Source organism: Bombus flavifrons, chromosome 6 (genome assembly GCF_040668555.2).
Source record: "Bombus flavifrons isolate JBK064 chromosome 6, iyBomFlav1_principal, whole genome shotgun sequence".
NCBI lineage: Eukaryota > Metazoa > Arthropoda > Insecta > Hymenoptera > Apidae > Bombus > Bombus flavifrons.
In genome coordinates, this window is record NC_138447.1 from 14,113,994 (window position 1) to 14,134,269 (window position 20,276).

Genomic DNA, 20,276 nt, shown 5'->3' on the forward strand with positions numbered 1-20,276 from the left:
AATGGTACACGAATTAAATCGCCAGTGGATAATCTGAAATTAGATAATTTATAAATTAAGTTAACAAACCTAATTTAATTTGTTTAGTTTGATTCGATCGAAGTGGTTTATTTTGATTTAATAACGTCAAATTAAATTAATTAGCCTTGGTCAATGAACCTTTAATTAAACCTGCTGTTTATAAAAAGATTTATCACACATTTAACGGATCAGCCAAGATCTATGCAGGATTAACGAAATCGTCGTTTCAAGAAGTCCACTTAAAGAAGAATCGATTCGATTTAATAGAGCAGATACTCTGTTACTCGGGGGGAAGCAATTTCAACTTTAGAGATCGTTATACTAATCGCGACACGATCTCCTCACTGTAATTAACAGTGTCTAATTTTGTCTACAGCGTGACTGTGGATAGATTATGTTTTTTTGTTACGAATTGTACACATGCTGCGGCTCAAATGTATTCAAATATTCGATTATTTTCCGTATTGTATGATTTAATGATGCTGTAATAATTTCATCTTTCGTTGATTTTCGAAACGCAAACAAAGTCGATTAATTATGAAAGCAACGGTATATTTTAAATTTATTTATTTTAATATACTATGCATTATATTCTCAATAATCGATTTAAATTTATAATTTGTTAATTGTATAAGAATGTATAATATATAATATAATATAATATATGTATGTCATGCACCCCTTTTAGTCACGAGCTGATTATTAATTTACATACTGTCACAATAAATCAATCAAAATGATCAGCTACTCGTGAGATATGTTTTTTTCAAATTTGCCAATCGACATTGTCATTAATGTATTTTAACAGCATTGTAAATGTTTTATTGGAATTTTATTTAATTCATCTTATTTCTCCCATGAGAGAATTGTATCGGACTCGATCAGTTATGTCATCATAAATTGACACAGTAATTTCCAAGCCTCTATGATACATGGTCACTGCGTTATCATTCATACGTATTATTAAATCATGAATCAAATTAAACATGTGCATATCTATGCCCATCTGTGTATGTCGCTGCGAGATATCAACTGCTGTGTTTCGATCTCGAAACGCAATGCAAGCCAATCTAACTGGGAATCGAAAATCTTTGTCTATATCCCGTTGCACGAGTTCATTAACCCTTTGATTAATACGAGCAACTATACGTGACATTCAAGCCTTTTCGGGGCAATTGTAAAATATTAAAGAAATGAAGCGAATCAAGTACAAAGTTTGTATGTAATTTTCAAAAGAAACAATTATAGCGAAGGAATTAAACTGCACGATTTCCTGACTAAAAAGTAACAGGACACCTACTCTAAGTATGGCTATTTATCGAAACACTAACGAATTTTACTTTATTTTATAACAAGATACGATAAAAATCTGCGTTCACACGAGCAGAATTGATTCGGACAAAGTTTATTTAAATCAAACAAATACTCGATGGAAATCCATTTATTCGATTTCCTATTATATAACCGGAAAATCATAGTTGATGAAAACCACTGTTATACGAATTCCATATAAACTATTTGTTCCCCGACAAGTTCGTATAAACGAAATTTTAAAAAAATAAAACCCGAGAAAAGCATTCAATTTGTACTAAACATCAGCGAATGTTCCAATGCTTAATATTCAGTAGAGTACATTAATTCTGATCGAAAAATCTGCATAGCGAAATATACGTCGCGTTCGCCTTAACACGTCAAGACATATACCCGAAACGCGTGGCAAGAGGTCATTGTTTGCTATGGGAATCCAGTTGCGAATCACTCTCGGCACTTTCGTTTCGTTTTCCCAAGAACGATCGCGACGCGTGTTCCGTGTGTGTGTGTGTGTGGACTCGAACTGTTCCCTCTTCTCTAGAACGAGAGTATACTAGCAACGAAAATAGGAGACACAGAGGAATTACTCACCGTCGACAGAGATAAGCATTCCTCGCGGAGTATGTCCTCGTTGGGTGCACCGACCCACGGTGCGACGGCCTCACCCTTTTCGGTATGCTTGTTGGCAATGAAAGCCTCCTGTTCTTTGTTCAGCTCAGCGACCAACCTCTGGAACAGCATTAATTCCGCGTTAGAGAGCAGCTGTCACTAGCAATGCTAGTAAGCGCGTTATGTGTGTCTCGTTGGAGGCCACGTTATAGAGAGCAATTATCGTTATCATCGACGAGGACTGTGTCGCGCCGATGGGTAGCTATTTCCACGCCACGCGACGAGTTTCCACGGTAAAAAGCGAGAAGAGCCCGTGACAGGGTTCGTTCACCTCTTGGTTAATTAGATCGTTCTTATCGTATTTTCGTCGATAGCCGCGCGCTGCGGCTAAGATCGTATTGATCACGTCGAGCCACGCTGGATACGTCGTCTCGTTCGTACGCTGGATTTAGCAGTCTCGTGGAAATAGAAATAGATAGCAGAATCAGGGAATAATTAGATTTATTATGCGAATGTCATTTTTGAGATTTCACATGTCACGTGGCAATTTAATGAAGAAGGTAGCTCGAGGCTGGAGCCGGAGGCTTGACAATTTGGATTTGCTTTGGATGATTTAATTTTGATTTGTAATTGTGGGAGGGAGTGGTACATTTGGTTGGTTGTTAGATCTCGATTGACGCTTTTCAGATTTGGTATACTCTTTAGGATACCTAATGAAGAAGATAAGCGTTGGAATGGGGATGGAATTGGGACAGCTGTGTTTGTGTGGCAACGTGGTCGTTATTTTTGACATTTGGAATATCTCGCGACATTTAATAAAAATGATGGTAAAATATACGCTGAATACGTAATACAAATTACTTAGGTATAGAAACGTGGAGATTCTATCTGCGAAACAATCGCGTGAGTAACTAGCGTCAATCAGAGCAGCTATATGCGACCTTCCTCCGTTTATTTAATTTCCAAGGAAGCCGGCTAGTAGGAAACGTATGCTGATTTTATAACAGCTTTTCTTCTAAAGGTTGGTTTTATCCGATGGAATGAGTAAATCCGTCTCCTTGATAATTAAAAGCTACTTATTCCGTATTACGGTCGAGGATCTGCATTAAGAGCCGGATAGAAATTCTTCTTTGACGCCCAGAGAATAGCTACCTGTCTTCCGGTTAAATAAATGAAATTTAAAAAAGAAAAAAAAAAAGGAAAGGAAAGCGCGGTAAGCATGAAATGTGAAGCGACAGCAGGTACAATGAAACGAATGGCAGGGATCCAGCTTAGAACGAAGAAAAATGGATGAGCTCGGATCGTGGAGATACGGAGCAACCGAAAGGATTAAAGGTAGGACGTTCCACTGATGTCGGAGCTAAAGCTCCACCGGACAAGTCTTCTTATTATCGCTCTAGTATTCGGGTCAACGAAGATCTTGGCGATCTTTGACTTGATGAACCCGACGTTACCCCGAGACACGTGATATTACGAGTTAGTCTTAAGGCAATCGATGTCGTTTGTGGTTTCGAGGATCAAATTAGCTTTCACTGGTGTACGGTGCCGGGATCAACGAAATTCTTGATACCACAGAGTTAATTCGACGTCAGGGCTTTAATTCGGAACAAAAAGTTAATTTATCAAACCTAAGCTAAACTTTGACCGAAGAAATTTAATACAAACGATTCTTAATGCTTAGGCGAATTGTAATTATTTGACTCGATCGAGTATCGTATGAGAGTTAGTTATATGAATTTTAATTATAAGTATAAATTATTTTCATCTTGAAAAATTCGTATAAATGAAGTTCCGCGGTAGTTTCGTTGCACAAGACGAACCAGGCTGTGATTCAGTAGACAAATACAAACGATATCCAACTCTGCTTGACACGGTTGCGCTAAAAGCGAAAGAACCTGACGATCAACAATTTCTGATTCGAAAATCGAATCGGAAGAATCGCAATGCATCGGGACATCGTGTAGCACCAGGCATCGAGCTTGGTTCGACAAGTCCCCTTATTACGTATTGCGTTCGTATTTGGGTCAACGAAGTCCTTCACTCGGAACAGACAATGCATCATCGTTGCGCATTCTTCATTAACCACAACGCGTTCGCAAGGGATCGATATTTTTGTTTCGAGCTTTAATAAGTTTGACCGTTAAACGCCACCAATCACAACGCTGAATAAACGACTTTTGTCGTTGACAGAAATTGCTATACGGAGATTAAGTGCCATTCTTCTTTGTTTTTCACCTTGCAGTCGTAATCTCTGATGGCTGTGACCTATTGGTCGTTAAGAGCCAGGTCACCAACAGACAGAACCATCCACCTACGAAATGAAATCGTACAAATTTTCTTGTCGATGCATTTGTCAAAAACTTTCGATTGGAAAAATGAAATATCGGTATAAAGATCTGGTGTTTCTCGGTCCATGCTTCGATTCAAATATTTCTAAATTTTCCGTGAATATTTTTCAACAACAATTCCATTCGTTCGAAAGTTTAATTTACCGCCAATAATACAATTTTACGGTATAATATAGAATTTATTAAACATCCATCGTGGTAGATTGTAAATCGTATTATAAAGTTTCGATAGAATCTACATATCGATTGAATTTTATTTCATCGAGTTTATATAAATTGAATCCATCTATTCAATTTCCGTATTAATATTTACCGTTCATCTATTATTCTTATTCCCCGAATAGAATATTACGTTTAATGCGAATAATCATGTCAACGCAAAAGAGGAACGACATCGCAATTATAATCGTTCTTCCGGCGGAGTGACGATGAACGTTTAAAATTTCTGTTCAACTTTTCACCGGATCGAAACGTACAGCGAACATTTCTATTAGATAAAGTATATTTAAATAAATTTATATAACACTGTTATGAAATTTCTCATTTGCGAAGCCATCCGACGACGTAACGTCCGGAAGGTAATCTTCGATTCAATATTTGCGCCAACTACTACGAAGACGAACAAACTAGCGTAGAAATGAAACCGGATGGTTGTCTCATTGATATCGAATGGTACGGCAGACTGCCGGCGCCACGTGGATTAGTTCCCGGTTACAATTTCTTCAAAATCTGTCAATCTACGTAAGCTGCAAGCTTTGTTCAAAGGAAGATATATATTTTTCCAAAGTTGAACATGGCGTCACGATTTCCGGGCGTCGGATCTAGGAATTGGTGCGCCAGTGGCCCAGAAAACTCGGTTTATTTTTGCTGCACCAGCAGCAGGTCGATAGGTCTACGTCATTCTTTTACAATTGTGTACACGTCCCGTGGCGAATTTTTATAACCGTTGATCACGCGAATATATGACTTCGCCATTAGGACTGCGGGTCCGAGTACAATTTCCACGTAGGAACAAGTATTTTTCACGGTAATCGGAGACCGTCCTAACACGACAACACGATCTCGGTTTATTATTTATTCTATTTATTACCTGCTCTGACTACTGATCGATACGAGAAATTGTATAAATTGCACGCTTCATAAATCAGGCAAACGAACCTAGTATACTGGGAGCTAAGGATTAACGAGGTGAAAAATGTATTTCCTTCGCTCGTTTAAATGTATTGTCGGGATTGAAGCTATGGAAACGCGAGAAATCTTAGGAACGTACGATATTTAACGTATATTGTTTCCTACTATCGAGGTGAATCGTATAAATCAACTATGTTTGATAGCAATCAAAATCTACGTTTCTTAGAATACCAAGTTTTTTAAATGCTAAATTTCGCCCCCTGAGAAATATAATTAGGAAATTCCCGTGTCATTCGTTTGCTTCCACGGCCACGATGAATTACGAGATCCAACTATATTAAAATACTGAAGTTTGTAAAGAATGAATTTCTTTGGCTGGAAAATACACTTAAAAAATTCCCTGGACGCCCATTATTTTCTACTATCAAGATAAACTGTGAGAACCGACTGATGATAATCAACAGCCATGCCTCTGAAGATAATAAATTTTTCTAAAAACCGAGTTTTCCTCTGGTTGGGAAATATATTTAAAAAATATCCTTACGTTAGAAACTTCCTAAGAACGACAAAGAATCGTTGCTATCAAATTTCTTTGACGGCACAGAGTCTTATATTAATATATTATTCTTCCAACGCAGAATTCAAAGAGGAAGGAAGGAACGCTCGTCGTATTTTCCACGATCGATGAAGAAAGCTGGACGCGGACTCGAATTCAGCGAGAGATCACCGGAAGACGTGCAAGTGTGGCGATCGCATCGAATGAAAGGGCAACTCGCGGCTCCAAGATCTCGATCGCTGCAGGGAAATCCAGGGTTAATCCGTCACTGCATTTCATCCCCCTTTATCCTACGCGGCCAGTTTCTCTCTGGAGTTATGCGCTTGCCATGAATTTGATTTGGCGATCCGGTTCGGTGTATCGCGTTCCCGTTCCCGGAAGCCTGCAGCGCTAGATGGAAACCTGGAGGAACACCATCCGGCGTGGTGGATTGTATCCGATAAATCAATATCTATGGCGAGACAAGCTACAGAAATGAAACAGCGTCTGCGAGAAATTCACTGGCACCTTCTGGACAGAGAAGCTTCGGATTCGCGTAAAAGCTTCGAATCTATAAACTTCTTGTTAAATCCGGCGGAGTGACGAAGAAATTGTATATAGAGTGGTGTTCGTAATATTTAGATCTAGGAGCAGTTATGTTTCCGTTTTAAATGGAATTTTGTCTTTTTTTCTTTAAGATGAGCTTTGCTAAATTCCTGCAATTTGTTCTGTAGGACGTAGAAATAATTTTGGCAGACTGTTCTAGCTTTTAAGGATGGCGTGTGGTTGATAATTATGGCACTGGATTAGCGCTATTACGAGAATACATTTACGTCTGAGCTTATGTCACTAGGTTCTTTCTTTTTCAGTCTTTTTTAACGGTACTTTCGGTGAACGATATATTGGCTAGCGGGTTTGGATGTTTTATCGTTCTCGATTTCTATCTGTCGTATATTCGCTGAATTTTCTACTTTACCGTGGGGACTTGAAGATCTTTCCGTGGTTCTCTATTTTGTATGTTGTATGTATATATATATATATATATATATATATAGTTTGTATGTATGGTACAAATGAAATTAGATATGCCATATACAAATATTTATTTACGTCGATACTTATTTTTGCGAGAAAAACTTTTTACTATAAATTTTGTATTAAAGAGAAGTATAATATGGTCAACGTATGAATATACTTGTACGATAATAGAACTTTAAAATTCCATGGAAAAGTTCATGGGAAATTACCTGTGGTAACCACGAGGATACGTAACGTTCAACGTGACCCCTCACATTTGTTTTCTCATCTGTATCAGAGAGATACAAAGACAGAGCAGCTGCGTTTGAAGAACCACAATTTTTTAGTTCTAAGGGTGAATTGATTTCCAAGTGACGCAAACGTATATTGAAAACCGCGGATGAAACGTGAATCATCGATGCGATGGGTACGTAACGATCGCGCTCGACCTTTCGATTAATCCTCGCACGAAGATTTCTTCATTTTTATTTTATTGTCTTCGTTTGTTTAACTATTTAATTCCTAAAGCAAATAAAAGAATGTTTAGATAATATTAAACCGGTTAACAGCAAAGTTTAAAGTATCGTTTCCCCGTAAAGGACAGAAGGTGTGACACAAGCAACAGTAGAATTGCCATTCATAGTTGGACCTCGCAGAATTCCACAGCAAGCTGACCATTATTAATAAATCTATATGTAATTTAATTTATAATTGCACAAGTGTGTGATCAATATAGCTTTTACTAATTTATCTATTATTAATTTATAAATCCTATTATTCTACCACATGTACGATATCTAAACATTCGAAGCATTATATCGCGAAAATAACAAGGCGTCGTGTAATACGATATTTTTATAGGATACACGGGAAAGTGCTCTCATCGTGGTTAAATTCCAGCCGGAAATTTCATTTTAAGTCGTTAACGGACTTTCCGCGACGAGAACCGACGTTCTTAGCGAAAAATGATTTTAATCGTAGACCGATTCTGAGAGGGCGTGCTTATGGTGTTCATGCAGAGTATTACGGTCACGTGATGTCGCGGAACGTGGCTCGAATGTCAGGAATCTTACTCGTGTCAAGTCGTTTCGAAGGTGTGGAATTACCGTCTGGGGATTAAAGCTTGTGGAATGGAAAAAGAATGTGAAGCAGAGCGTGTCGCTGGTCACCGAATCTTCGAAGCTCGAGAATTTCGCACGTGTCGTGCACACTTGATTCGTGTAATATGCAGAGGATTCCGTCGGATTGACACCGACACGCCTGGCAAAAAATATTCACACACGTGCTTGTTTTTCGACTACTTAATTAGGGAAATGCAGTTGCGAAGGTAGTTTATGATAATCTCGTTATTCTACGCTATTACGATATTTAATAGAACGCTATGAATACCACGAATGAAATTTATGCGATGAAACTGATTTGTCAGAGATAATGAGCGACAGTAGAGTTAGCATTTTTAGTCAGGCCTCAAGGAATACTACGGGAAAGTGACCGATATTAATCATTCTTTCGTAATTTAATTCAGTTAGTTCCACTAGAAATACGACCGATGCTCGGACCAACGATATTATTTATTATTAATTTATAAATTCTAATGGATTATTTATTTCACTACGGAAAGCTGCTGCGCTACAAATTGTCCAAAGCGCCCCGATGCTAACGATCAAAAGTTATGTACAATTTTATAAGATCGCGAGGTTTGCGTTAACAAGAAGACCATAATAAGAACTGATATCCCTAAGCTGCAGGTTAGTACAATTTAATATTATGAAGATTGAACTTGCGGGAGCGTATTAACCTTGCAGCCGCGGGCGAATCTGAAACCGCGTCTACTTATTTCCTCAGTAAGCGTATCTTCTTAGTCTATTAATTTCGAAAAGCTACGGTATTACCACGTCGTTTATCGTTCGTCATTATCGTTTTTTACGTCGCATTAATAGTGCTTTTGCGATAAATCTATACGAAATAAAAATTTTGTTCGCTATTTTTTTACAGAAAGATATGAAAATTGTCCGCGGTTCAAGTCTTAAGCATCGATATTAAAAACGCACGAAGTCGAGGGACTCGATATCAGGAACAGCAAAGTCATAGAGGTCGATTCTAGACGCTTAGGGGTCGTGAAACTCGATATTAGTTAGAATTGCAGAAGTCGATATAGGAGTCCTCCGGGTCGTGGGACGCGATATCAGGAAGAGCAGTGCCTCGAAAGTCGATATGAGACAGTCACGGGTCATGGAACTCGATATCAAGGTCAATGGAGTTATAATAGTCAATATCAGAAACCTGCTGAATCGACATACCCTGCATTTCCTTCGTTATTTTCATGCTACACGACCTTCAATTTTTTGGTTACTTAGATCGGCAGGCCTAACAGCTAGAGATTTTATTAATAACTGATACTCGTATAAAAAAAAAGAAAAAATCATTGAAAAATTAATTTATGTAATTTCTTTTCTCTTTGACTCTAAAAATATCAAGGATCTGGAAGATGGAAAAACTTCAGGAATCGAAGGTTTTAGAAGTGACAAGTACTTCATGGATCTTATTAATCCACGTAATTTTCCTGTTTTCTTTTCTTTTTTGTTCCAGAGATTTTCAAGGGTTCGGAGATCCCTGCAATTTCTAAAGTTTCAAGAATTTAAAGTTTTAGGAGTAAACAGGTATCTCAGAAATTCCAATTCGTACAATTTTTAATTCAAGTGTTTCTGAATATTTCAGAGACCTCGAGAGTCTAGGAGACATCGCGAAGTACAAGAATGCTTGGACTTCTTCAATTTCCCATGGGATTTGTCTTAGGAACTTGGACAATTCTTACGCTATTATCGAGGCCTACGAATATTTTATAACTATGCCGGTCCCTATAGTTCAATAACTTTACTGCTATTGAAACTTCATTATCAGCGATACGTTTCTACTGATACCTACCTTACAAAGGTTATCCTATGTATGGTAAGCATATCTATGTATCTCATACTGAGTTTAATCCTCGGTAAAGTTGTTAATAAGGTTTACTGGTTCTGTGTACCGTATATTTAGTTTATATTCACCCTAATAATATTATGTGCTTCAATTTTAGCGATTAATAGTCTGTATATCCTATTTAATATGGAATTACTCATTAATAATTTAACGAAAATTTCCAACAGCAAACTACATATACTCACATATAAACTACGTAAATTATGATATATATATTCATACATGATCTCAAACAAAGATAACAAAATTTCCATCTTTTTTTTTGTAATCTTATCTGTTAAAGTTTTTACGAATAACGTTCTAGATATTCAAATCAGAATATTACGAACATTTGCAAAAGGAGACCACAGCAGCTGAAGTGACATTCAGATCTAACGACGATCGACAATTCGTCTAAAAACTATTACGTCCAGGATAACTCTCTTGGCAGGCCATAGAAAGCCATTGAATCAGCAGGCGATCAGTGGGAGAGCACATTTCCTCTCGACTATCTTATTGCCGGTTATTATCAGAGGTAGATTAAGCCGCACTAGTTCCGACGGAACCGGCCACTTTTATTTATTGTATCCGCTGGAGATGCTTGCAGTCTCTAGCTATCGAATTAAGAGCGTAATAGCTTTTATTTTCCTAGTGAAATTTGTAGCACGAGCAAACTTTGATACCAAAGTTTACTTCGACTTCACCGTAAGATTAATGCCTCATCGAGGTAGAATTTTTCATCAGATATAAAATGATTTATAGATAAGAATTATTAAATACGACGCTATATACATTTACAATATTGTATTTGTTTGTACGAGTATCGTGTTTGTGTTTCTCTTTTTGCAAGCCAAAGCGCTTTTAACGTTTACGTGTTAACTTTCGTTATTTTTATTCACATCGATGTTTGTGAACATTTTATCTATGGAGCATTTTTTAAGAAATATACAAGGACCGGTATGTAACAATTATCAAATACAATGTTGTTCGTATTTTCAAAATTTAATTTAAAGTTGTACATTCATCGCTGTTTCTTTTGTTCATCTAACTTTATGTTATCGGATTAATCAATTTCTCAATTTTTGTTAATGCAGTTATTATAGTTGCTAACGCAAGTTGCGAAAGAAATAGCGATGACTGTACAATTTGAAATTAAATTTTGAAACCGGTCATTTGACCGGATCTGGTAAGATTAGTATTAATCACACGTCAGGGTGTCACTTGCCTTGCCTCGCCGCTAAACAGTTAATTACTAAGGTGTGTAGATATATGTTTCTAATTTGTATCTCCCTTGCCTCGATTATATCATGAATCCTTTATAGCGTATCCCACATGCGCACTGCGATATAATGCACTTTGATACTCCCATTATTTTGCCAAACATTCTGAATCTTTGCCTTCGAAACAGATGATATGGTCACCGAGCATGAAGATACGAGTGATTTAAGTAGTCTGTACCGTATTTTCAATGACACTGAACTCCGATAAACCGTCTGACTATGAAAGTATAAGAATAAAGCACAACTATAAAGAACTCTATAAAACGATGCAACAATATATTAACACTAGAAGCACCACACCATTCAAAATTATTGAGATTATTCGAAGTGTAAACAGAGAAACTCGTGAATAAATTGTAAGATAGAAAATATATTTAAATAGAAGTGTAATTATAAGTAAGAATACAATTTGAGCTGGACCAGATCCACACGCTAGCCGTGTTACCCAATAATTGAAAATCCCGAAGCTAACGTCGCCTGTCTACCGTTTATGGTCTGTCTTCGTCGCAGTCTCTTGTCTACACGCTGTCGATGGCTTCGGTGCTTGAGAAAACTAAAAAGACCAGATGTAGAGTTTTCTTAGAAGTGGTGACCACCTCGACAAAAATGACTGGTTTTACAATTTTATTTTAATATTGAAAATCAAAATAACTTTGTATCCTGTCTACTTATATCAATATTAGTCAAAATGACTGGTACTCGTGAAAGCGTAAAAGGTTCCTACAATCTGTTTGCCGAACCCGAATTAACCCACGCGTTTTTACAATTTTTTCCGCGTATATTATATTAAATTATAAAAATAAATACTATACGTACGAATATCTACGTATTGAATAATAACAACTTGTACGTAGCCAAGGACAATCTTCTGACAAAATCTTGATAAGATTTCCCCATTTTGTCCGAGTCTGTCGACGTTCTCTCGTTCCGCGTGCATTGACAACCTTTCAATCTGGCGATGTTCTCTTCACGGGTCCCTTTCAACGTCTAACGACGCGATATCAGGACAGCTGTCAACCGACGCGTATTATTACGAGACGGCTAACGGCTGGTATATATCGTCCGAGCAAGAGCGTCGTTAAAAACGACTGGGTCTTTCAATAAGCGTTCTTCGTCGATGTGCTTCGTCCGTCGTTTCAGCGCCGACCTATTTCCCAACGGGAACGAAACCGTCAGAAACGACGAAGCACGTCCCGAAAGGAAAGCCCAGCCGCATCTCCGCGTAACAAAGACGAGTCACGTTTCCTTCGTTCACCCGTCGACTAACACTTTGCAATCCGTAATTCCGCTCGCACAAGCATCGTTACCAAATCGTCGCGTTAGTTATTAAGCCGGAATTCGGGTCGCAGCGTGACTTGGCGAACGCCTCGCCTTGAATTTCCACCAATCGATAGCTTCTTCCAGTTCCGGGGAATCTTTCATATTTCAAAGTCTTACCAGATGCGCGATCGTCGCTGCCAAATAGTCGCGATAAATGTTAAGCCGGAGTTTGATTTGTGGCGCGACTTGGCGAACGCAACGGTACACGGTGTTTGAGAACGACCGTCTGACTGGGAATGTTCTAATTTTCATCATTTTTCTTGGTCACTCGATTCTTGGTTTCTTCAAGTTTCTATATTTCTCGGATTTTTAATTAGAATGTAGGAGATCGTAGAGGAAGATATATAAATGGTCGACAGGTCAAAGGGGTAACGTGGAGCTTTAGCATTTCTCAGAGAAGGGAAATTTACTTTTTAAATATACAACGTTACAAGTTCGTATTTTCTCATATATCAAAATAAAATATCGTTTCATATTCATTGTTTACTTTATTCCACGTTAATTCTAGCTTTTACTTGTAATCTTAAGTAATATATCGCAGATTAAACAATTAAAAAGAAATGAAATAATTCTTTCGTTGTACACCTTGATTTCTTCTAATCATCTACCGTAGAACTGGGGAAATGTGCACATACAGGAGCATACGAGAAAATGTGAATTTGAAAATTCGTTAAAACTGAAATTAGTATTCCCTCTTTTTCCCGTGCATCGTTCGTATATTTAAGTTTTGCGATAAGAGTACAAAAATTTGATGACATTTTCGAGTAGATGCAGTAACAAATGGTCAATATCCAAGTGTATGTTATTTGGATGTTTAATATAAGTAAAATTACATGGATTGGTACAGGTTGCAATAGTGTTTGAAAATGACTGACCAGAAAAAATCATTAATTTTGATTATTTTCTATTACAATATGTTTCAATTTATATATCTTCTTTAACTTTCTAAGTCTTCACAGATTTCGACATTCCACTTACAATTCGAAATTTTATAACTAAATTTTATTATACGAGTTTCAATGTTCTCTCATCGAAAAAATCCTGTTTTTTTTTGTTTATTAACTAATTTCGTTTTTTCTTTTCCACCTTAATTCTCTTTAGTATTAAGAGCCGAATTTTATTCCGATAATTTATCCGATAGAAAACAACAAAAACATTAGAAATTTTTCGAACGATAATTACTGAAATAATAGTATCAATAATAATTGAAATAGTGGAACGTTAGGCGACTGCACAACGTGCCATGACTTTTTCACGGTCAGATAGTCGCTTTAACGCATTTTACGTGGTTGTATTCAATTTCGACCAATCGATAGTTCCTTCGAGTTGCAGTGGAACCTTCCAAGGGAACCTTTCATATTTCAAACTCTTATCGTTCTCGCGAGTTCACCTGTCCCCGGTGAATTTGAACTCGAAGGAAAATTTACCAGGAAAGTTTCGGCTCGACAATGAAAAGCACCGACTTGTCGACAGAGTTTGCAGCAGCTTTTAGGTTCGAGTAGAGTGTGAGGAAAGGTGACGGAACAAGGTGAAAACGCAGACGGTCGTATATAATGTCGTTTTCTTCGCAGTTGTGTGCTAAAACGCTGAAAGGCTCTTAATAACGATGACGCGATACAAATTATGAAAGGAGAGATTTATAACAGTCGATTACCGCTAATTCTATTAATTCGCACGGTTTATACATGCGATATCGCGATACGAACGCAAGGACTACAGTTTCAGCAAGCTCATACCGACCTTCACCCAAAAACTTGTGTCTATTGGATTCTGTCACAGATGCGTGACGACCTATTTTCCATTTCCAATGCTCAGTGTATCGCCTGGTCTTTTACGTAATGCACTTCCCTTGTGTATAGCCCAATTCGTATGTGTTAGGACACATATGAGAACTCGTAGCAAATAAATCCAAAGCTCTTTTAGAAAAATTTCAAAAACCTTTGAGAATGATTATTTCGTTTGAAATATTTATTAGATTATAATATTACACTATACTAAGTTATATTTTTCATGTTTTATGTTTTTACAGAAGGGCAATTTCAAGATTCGATACAATTTTATATTAACATTTCTTCTCTTCCTATTTGATTTTGATATTCGATACGAGTAAGTACATACAGGGAGCGGTCGAATAACGTACAACGAATAATACAAGCGGCCACGAGGTGATTTTTCACGGAAAAATAAGGATAAAATATGGAATATAATTTTTTCATTTAAGGTTTAATTTTCGAGAAAATCCAGTTTCAAAATTTATCAAATATATCTGAACACGGTTAATCCCGGACTGGACGGTACTAAATAATCGATAGGAGGTTGTTCCACGTGTAAAGATGAGTCGAAAATGTAGAGTAAAATTTTTCCGTTCGGGATTTCATTTTCAAGAAAATGAAAAGCGAAAAAAGGAAAGACCATGTTTAATTAAGAATCGACCTAGTACACGCGTGTGATAAACCTTCAAATTTATTTCCCTCGGAAGCAAAGCGTCCAGAGAAAAACGTTATTCTGCATTTTCCATTTATTTTCACACGTAGAACCACCTCTGGTCCAGTCCCAGTATATCTTTACCATTTTTCTGAATATTTTAAAAATTGTGAATGGGAGTATCGCTTATAATTAACGAAATAATTTTGTGTCGCGTCAGATAACGTCGAATGCAAACGGAAAAAGAAAAGCCAACGCGGTCGAAGAGCTACGATTTTCCCAAGAGGGACACATAAATGCGTCTACTTCATTTCTCTGTCGAGAACACTCGACACTGGTTTTGCACTGACAATAGCAGCAAGATGAAGTCAAGTTCAAACACAGAACCACGAAGAGGACAATGACAGAAAACGTAACAAGAAATAGAAGAGCTTTTGTCGTCGTGTAACAATACTATAACGTATCTTCTATATGTACATATTAAAGTATCGATTTAAATTAAGAGAATCTGTAGAAACACAGATTCATTCGACGACCACTGAAGCAAATATTCACCGTGTCTTGGAAAGATCGATCTGCGTGATCGATGTTCAATCGTATACGAGTTATAACACGTGTGCTTAACGATAGAAAATGAAACGAAAATTGATATTATAAAATAAAGATTACGATACACAGTAGTGAAGATAATACACTAAAGATTCAAAATATCGATTTAAGCGAAGAAAATACATGAAACGAGCAATCCATTTGATGATTACCGAAGGAATAAATATCGTCTTTCGAATAATCAAGCGATAAAATCGATATGAAATTGTACGGTTTTAAGGATAAAAATTGAGAAGAAAAAGGGCTTGAAAGGGTGAGATAGTGAAATTGGTTGTTAATTTTTAAAGGGAGAAATTACGAGGCACAGTAGGGAAGGTAATTGCACGTCGTATGAAATATCCAGACAAGTCTCGAGGGAAGTACATGTCCATTTTTGCTGGGTTATAGCCACTTGTGCGTTGAAACGACGTCTAAGACAACAAGATTGATTCTACCGACAATAAGATCCGCGCTGGCTTGAATAATATTTCTCTTTCATTTGTATTCGAAGCACGAGCATTACAGTTCTGTGAAATTCAATTCGTTCGTGGAAAGGGAATTGTTGGTTTGTTGTAATATTTAGTTGGTTACGTAACCACAAATGTTTATCACTGCCACTGACTCATCCTTTCAATGGAATTTCCTTGCAATGGAATTACAGACGAATTATAGTACGAACTATAATAATATTTCGTAAGAGTTTGTATCGAATAAAGTGAAATAATAATTTTGATATGCAATTTAAGATCCTATTACGTTCCTTATAAGTTAGAACAACGATGTAAAAGGAATTCGATTATATTCGCGAAGGATAATATTCATTATCGTAGATAACAGTAATTTCGTAGAATTAATAAGAACATTTAGACGTAGTTTGAGTTCGAAATACAAAGAAATAAAGTTATCACGAGTTTTTCAATTTATATGTTTAAAGAATAGTAGTAACACACGAGCAAACTACCGCGATACTCCCTTCGCTGTATTTGCTTTTAATTTCAACGGTCAATAACGTTGCGTCTTGTTTTCTGTTTTGAAAGGTAACACGATAATACGCTGGAAGTTGGCAGAAAATGCGTTACACGTTAAATCTATCTTCTGCATGATATGCAAAGTCTTCGCGATATTTTAAATATTACATACACGTGAGAACGACGATGATATAAAACAGCCGTAAGATAATTAATTCAGATAAACTGGAAATAATGAATGCCGCGATTATCGATGATTAAGCAAACGAAGCTTGCAAAGGGAAACGTAAATGAGATATGAAAATCAATGATCTTTAACGAGACAGGCTAATTATTACAAAAACGTATTAACGATATTATAATTCTAAACAAGAATTCCCGTTATTACCAGGACTAAATCATTGATCCAGAAAGAAGAATTACCATTTGAATAATTAACAGTCTAATAAATTCTAAATTCTAAATTCGGATAAATTCGAATAAGCGAGCTTTTACTCCAGCGAATACAATTCACGTAAATTATTTCCGGCCATGTGAGTCACGTAAACGTGTGAGAATGTTTTGCTGAAACGATTAACAGAGAAAGAGCCCCGCAGCTACAAGAACCGCTATTGATCGAAGTGCGAGCCTTGACAGTAATTGACTCGCAATATTACCAAGCCACCTTTAATCATTTTACGTCCATGGCGTTTTTATACTCGCCGCAAGCGCAACGCGTGTTGGAAAACATCGTTTTCAACAGCAGCTGCAGCAACAACGAGCAACAAGGAAAGAAAACCGCACGGAGAAATTTCTAAGCGGACCAGGGAAAATCCGTTACGGCAACGGACTGACTTATTGATCCGTGATGGGCTGTCCAACTTATATTTCTCCACCAAACTTTCGCTACGTTCCATTCGAGATCCGCGCCAGTTAAATTACTACAATGTACGCATTCGCGGCTATAAAAGTTTGCGACTGTCCGGGGAATTTCACAAAAAAAAAGAAAAAAAAAATTAAAAAGGGAGATGAGAGAAAAAAATTCTAACTTTTATCTCGGACGCGAATCAAAAAAATGGAAAATTACCAGAAACGAATTTTACGATACTTTTCGTTCGGTATCACGAAATGAACGTACAGTGGCTGGCGAAAATATATAGTCACTTGTAGAAAGTTTTATGCGTGTAGTTGAAAACATTTTGGTATTCCATTAACATTCTGGTGAGATACGATATAATCGCGACAGTGACATTATGCTTCTTCACAATGTTTTACATAACACATACGATATACACGTATAAAAATTTTCTACTGAAAAGGCTTTCTATACGAGCGTCGAAATACTGTCACCGGTAGACTGCAGATTTGTATGTATTTATGCAAAATTTGAAGACGCAAAAACATACAGAATGTATACGATATGCAGAGATATATGATATATACATATTTATATACGGAAAACTCGCCATAATTTTTAATAAGTAGAACGAATCTCTCTCTATTTAACTGCTATTTTCTTTTTAATTGTGCGAACGAAAATAAAAACCTGCAAAAATTCCACAGTCTAACCACGAGCCATTGTATCTATAAATTTTGATCACGATTCTACATCGAATTTTACTTATTCGTTAAACGCGCAAGATTCCGAAGATCGTGAAACTTTTCCACTGCGAAGAAAACAGCCCTGCTGTGAATAATGATGCTCGAGGATATCTTCAACCGGGACAAACGTCGAAACGACAGCAGGGAGTGTTCTCGCGGGGCGATCGTTGACGAGAGACATTTCCAAGAACAGGCCTATTGATCCGCGAAGCAAGTGCCAAAGAGATGGCGGTACCTCGTCCCTGACGTAATATCCGTCGCTGATAGAGAAAGCTCCATTTACGATTTTCTCCTCGTCTCGAGGGAGAACCGTTTCTCACCCGTTCCCTTCCTCTTTCTCTTCCTCCTTTGTGTGTCACTGTTATGCGCTGGACCGGTATTTCCCTTTTCCTCTCGCGGTACCAGACGACACGGCTCGACAACTTCACGAACCTCTAGCTTTCTTCTCGTAATCCTGTCGAATAATTTTCTTATGGATCCTCGACAATGTCTCCGTTTTTCATAATTGGCGCGAGAGCCTCGCAGCTGCACCCCCACAGTGAATAATATTACTCGGTTTATTGCGTTTATCCACATCTTATCGTCTCCGGGTCATACAGTTACTGGATCGATTTCTTAACGGAATAAACGCCTGATTAAACTTGCGAATGATTTCCTCTTGCGGGATAAATTGATTAACAGCGTCGTTGCGAATCCTTCGTTTTAACCATATTATTGTAGTATTAAATTTACCGTGTAGTTGATTAACGATAGCCGTAAGTGACCTTCTCCGAGTACTTATACTGTTCTGGTTAATTAAACTGTCTTGTCTGTTATATTCGAAACTGAAGAAAACTGACATTTTGTTAAATTCGCAGAAAATTAAAACTACGCAAGTTTAACGATACTCTCGTGTTTCTTCGACATCAGGAACTTGTTAACGATGAAAAAACAGGATATAATTAAGAATGATCCAGAAAGACGTATAGTAGAGCGAAATGACACCAACTGAGATAGCTGGCAATTAGCTGTTCGTATAATTAATTTCTGGAAAATATTTTAAGAAGACAATTTTCCAGAAACAGCAACACCCTATAATCTCTGCTTATTGCCCGCTTTTTTTCCTCCTATGTCTTAATAAAGGAGAATAAATTTTAACGACGCGTGAGCTGAACCCAAATCACGCTATAGATAAGCGTAACATACAGCAACCTTTCTGCTGCAATAAAATATCATGAAGGTTAAGCAAGCGAAAATCGTACATTTGTCCCGAGTTACTGTTCGAAATTGTACGTGGGACGATCAGGGATAACGTACTTCGACGATTGGACTTATGTTTCTTCCAGGAGGACGCCATTAGCCAATACTAACGAGCTATCTAATGAAACACGACGAGTCACACATCGTTAAAGTCCGACCTATACCCAATGGTTGCGCCACGTGTCATGTAATTACGATTTGTCGAACTATAAACTGAACGATGTGTCGAAATTGAAACTAAACTGAAACGATAATTTTCTAACAACCTTCGTAATCGATGTGAAGACCAGAAATGAAAGCGACCATGTTGATATGATTACGCAAAAGTAAGCTAATAGCGGTAAACAGAAAGTGGAACGTAACTGGCGGTAGTGGTATAGGCCGGACGTAGTCAGACTAGCAAGTTCACCGGAGAAAAATCAATGAGCGCGGTCGCGCGAGGTATAACGTTTCACCCTATCGTCGCTTTCTTCGCTTCGTAACGGTAATGGGGTTGGTACCTCGTGTTTGCTTGTTGAATCAATCGCTAGATACGGCTGAAGTTTATTTTAAACGATGACATTACTTGTCGTCGGCGTACAACATTTTAGCTTTCATCTTTTTCGACTTATAGCAGTGTCGCGTTGATTAACTGTGGATCTGACAACGAGTTACACTTTGTCTGGTCAGTAGTCGAAGGAAACGTAAGTGTAGAGAATTTTAAGTATTCATTGAGTGCATGTGAGATATAGATAAGACGGGTTTCAATTATTGCTTGACTAAGCTTTGAACCTTCTAACTCGTATGTTCAAGCAATTAAGTGGAAGCAAGATTAGCGCACTAGATCCTACTATTCTGTGTCACAGTATCGTCGACTAAAATACTTTACCTCGCTTCCTCTATTAATCATTATAATCATTATAATTCATCATTATAATCATTATAATTAACCGATCGACGATGGAAA

General features: G+C 37.4%; 1 protein-coding gene across 3 annotated transcripts in view; it reads right to left on the bottom strand.

The window, feature by feature from the left end:
* The window catches only part of Sap47 (Synapse-associated protein 47kD), a 96,516-nt gene that overhangs the window by 16,661 nt on the left and 59,579 nt on the right, over nt 1-20,276 (bottom strand). For all 3 annotated transcript variants that reach the window (XM_069114765.1, XM_069114766.1, XM_069114767.1), the window contains one exon: nt 1,924-2,061. In XM_069114765.1, coding sequence (XP_068970866.1) covers nt 1,924-2,061 — 138 coding nt within the window. The remainder of the gene's footprint in view (nt 1-1,923; nt 2,062-20,276) is intronic.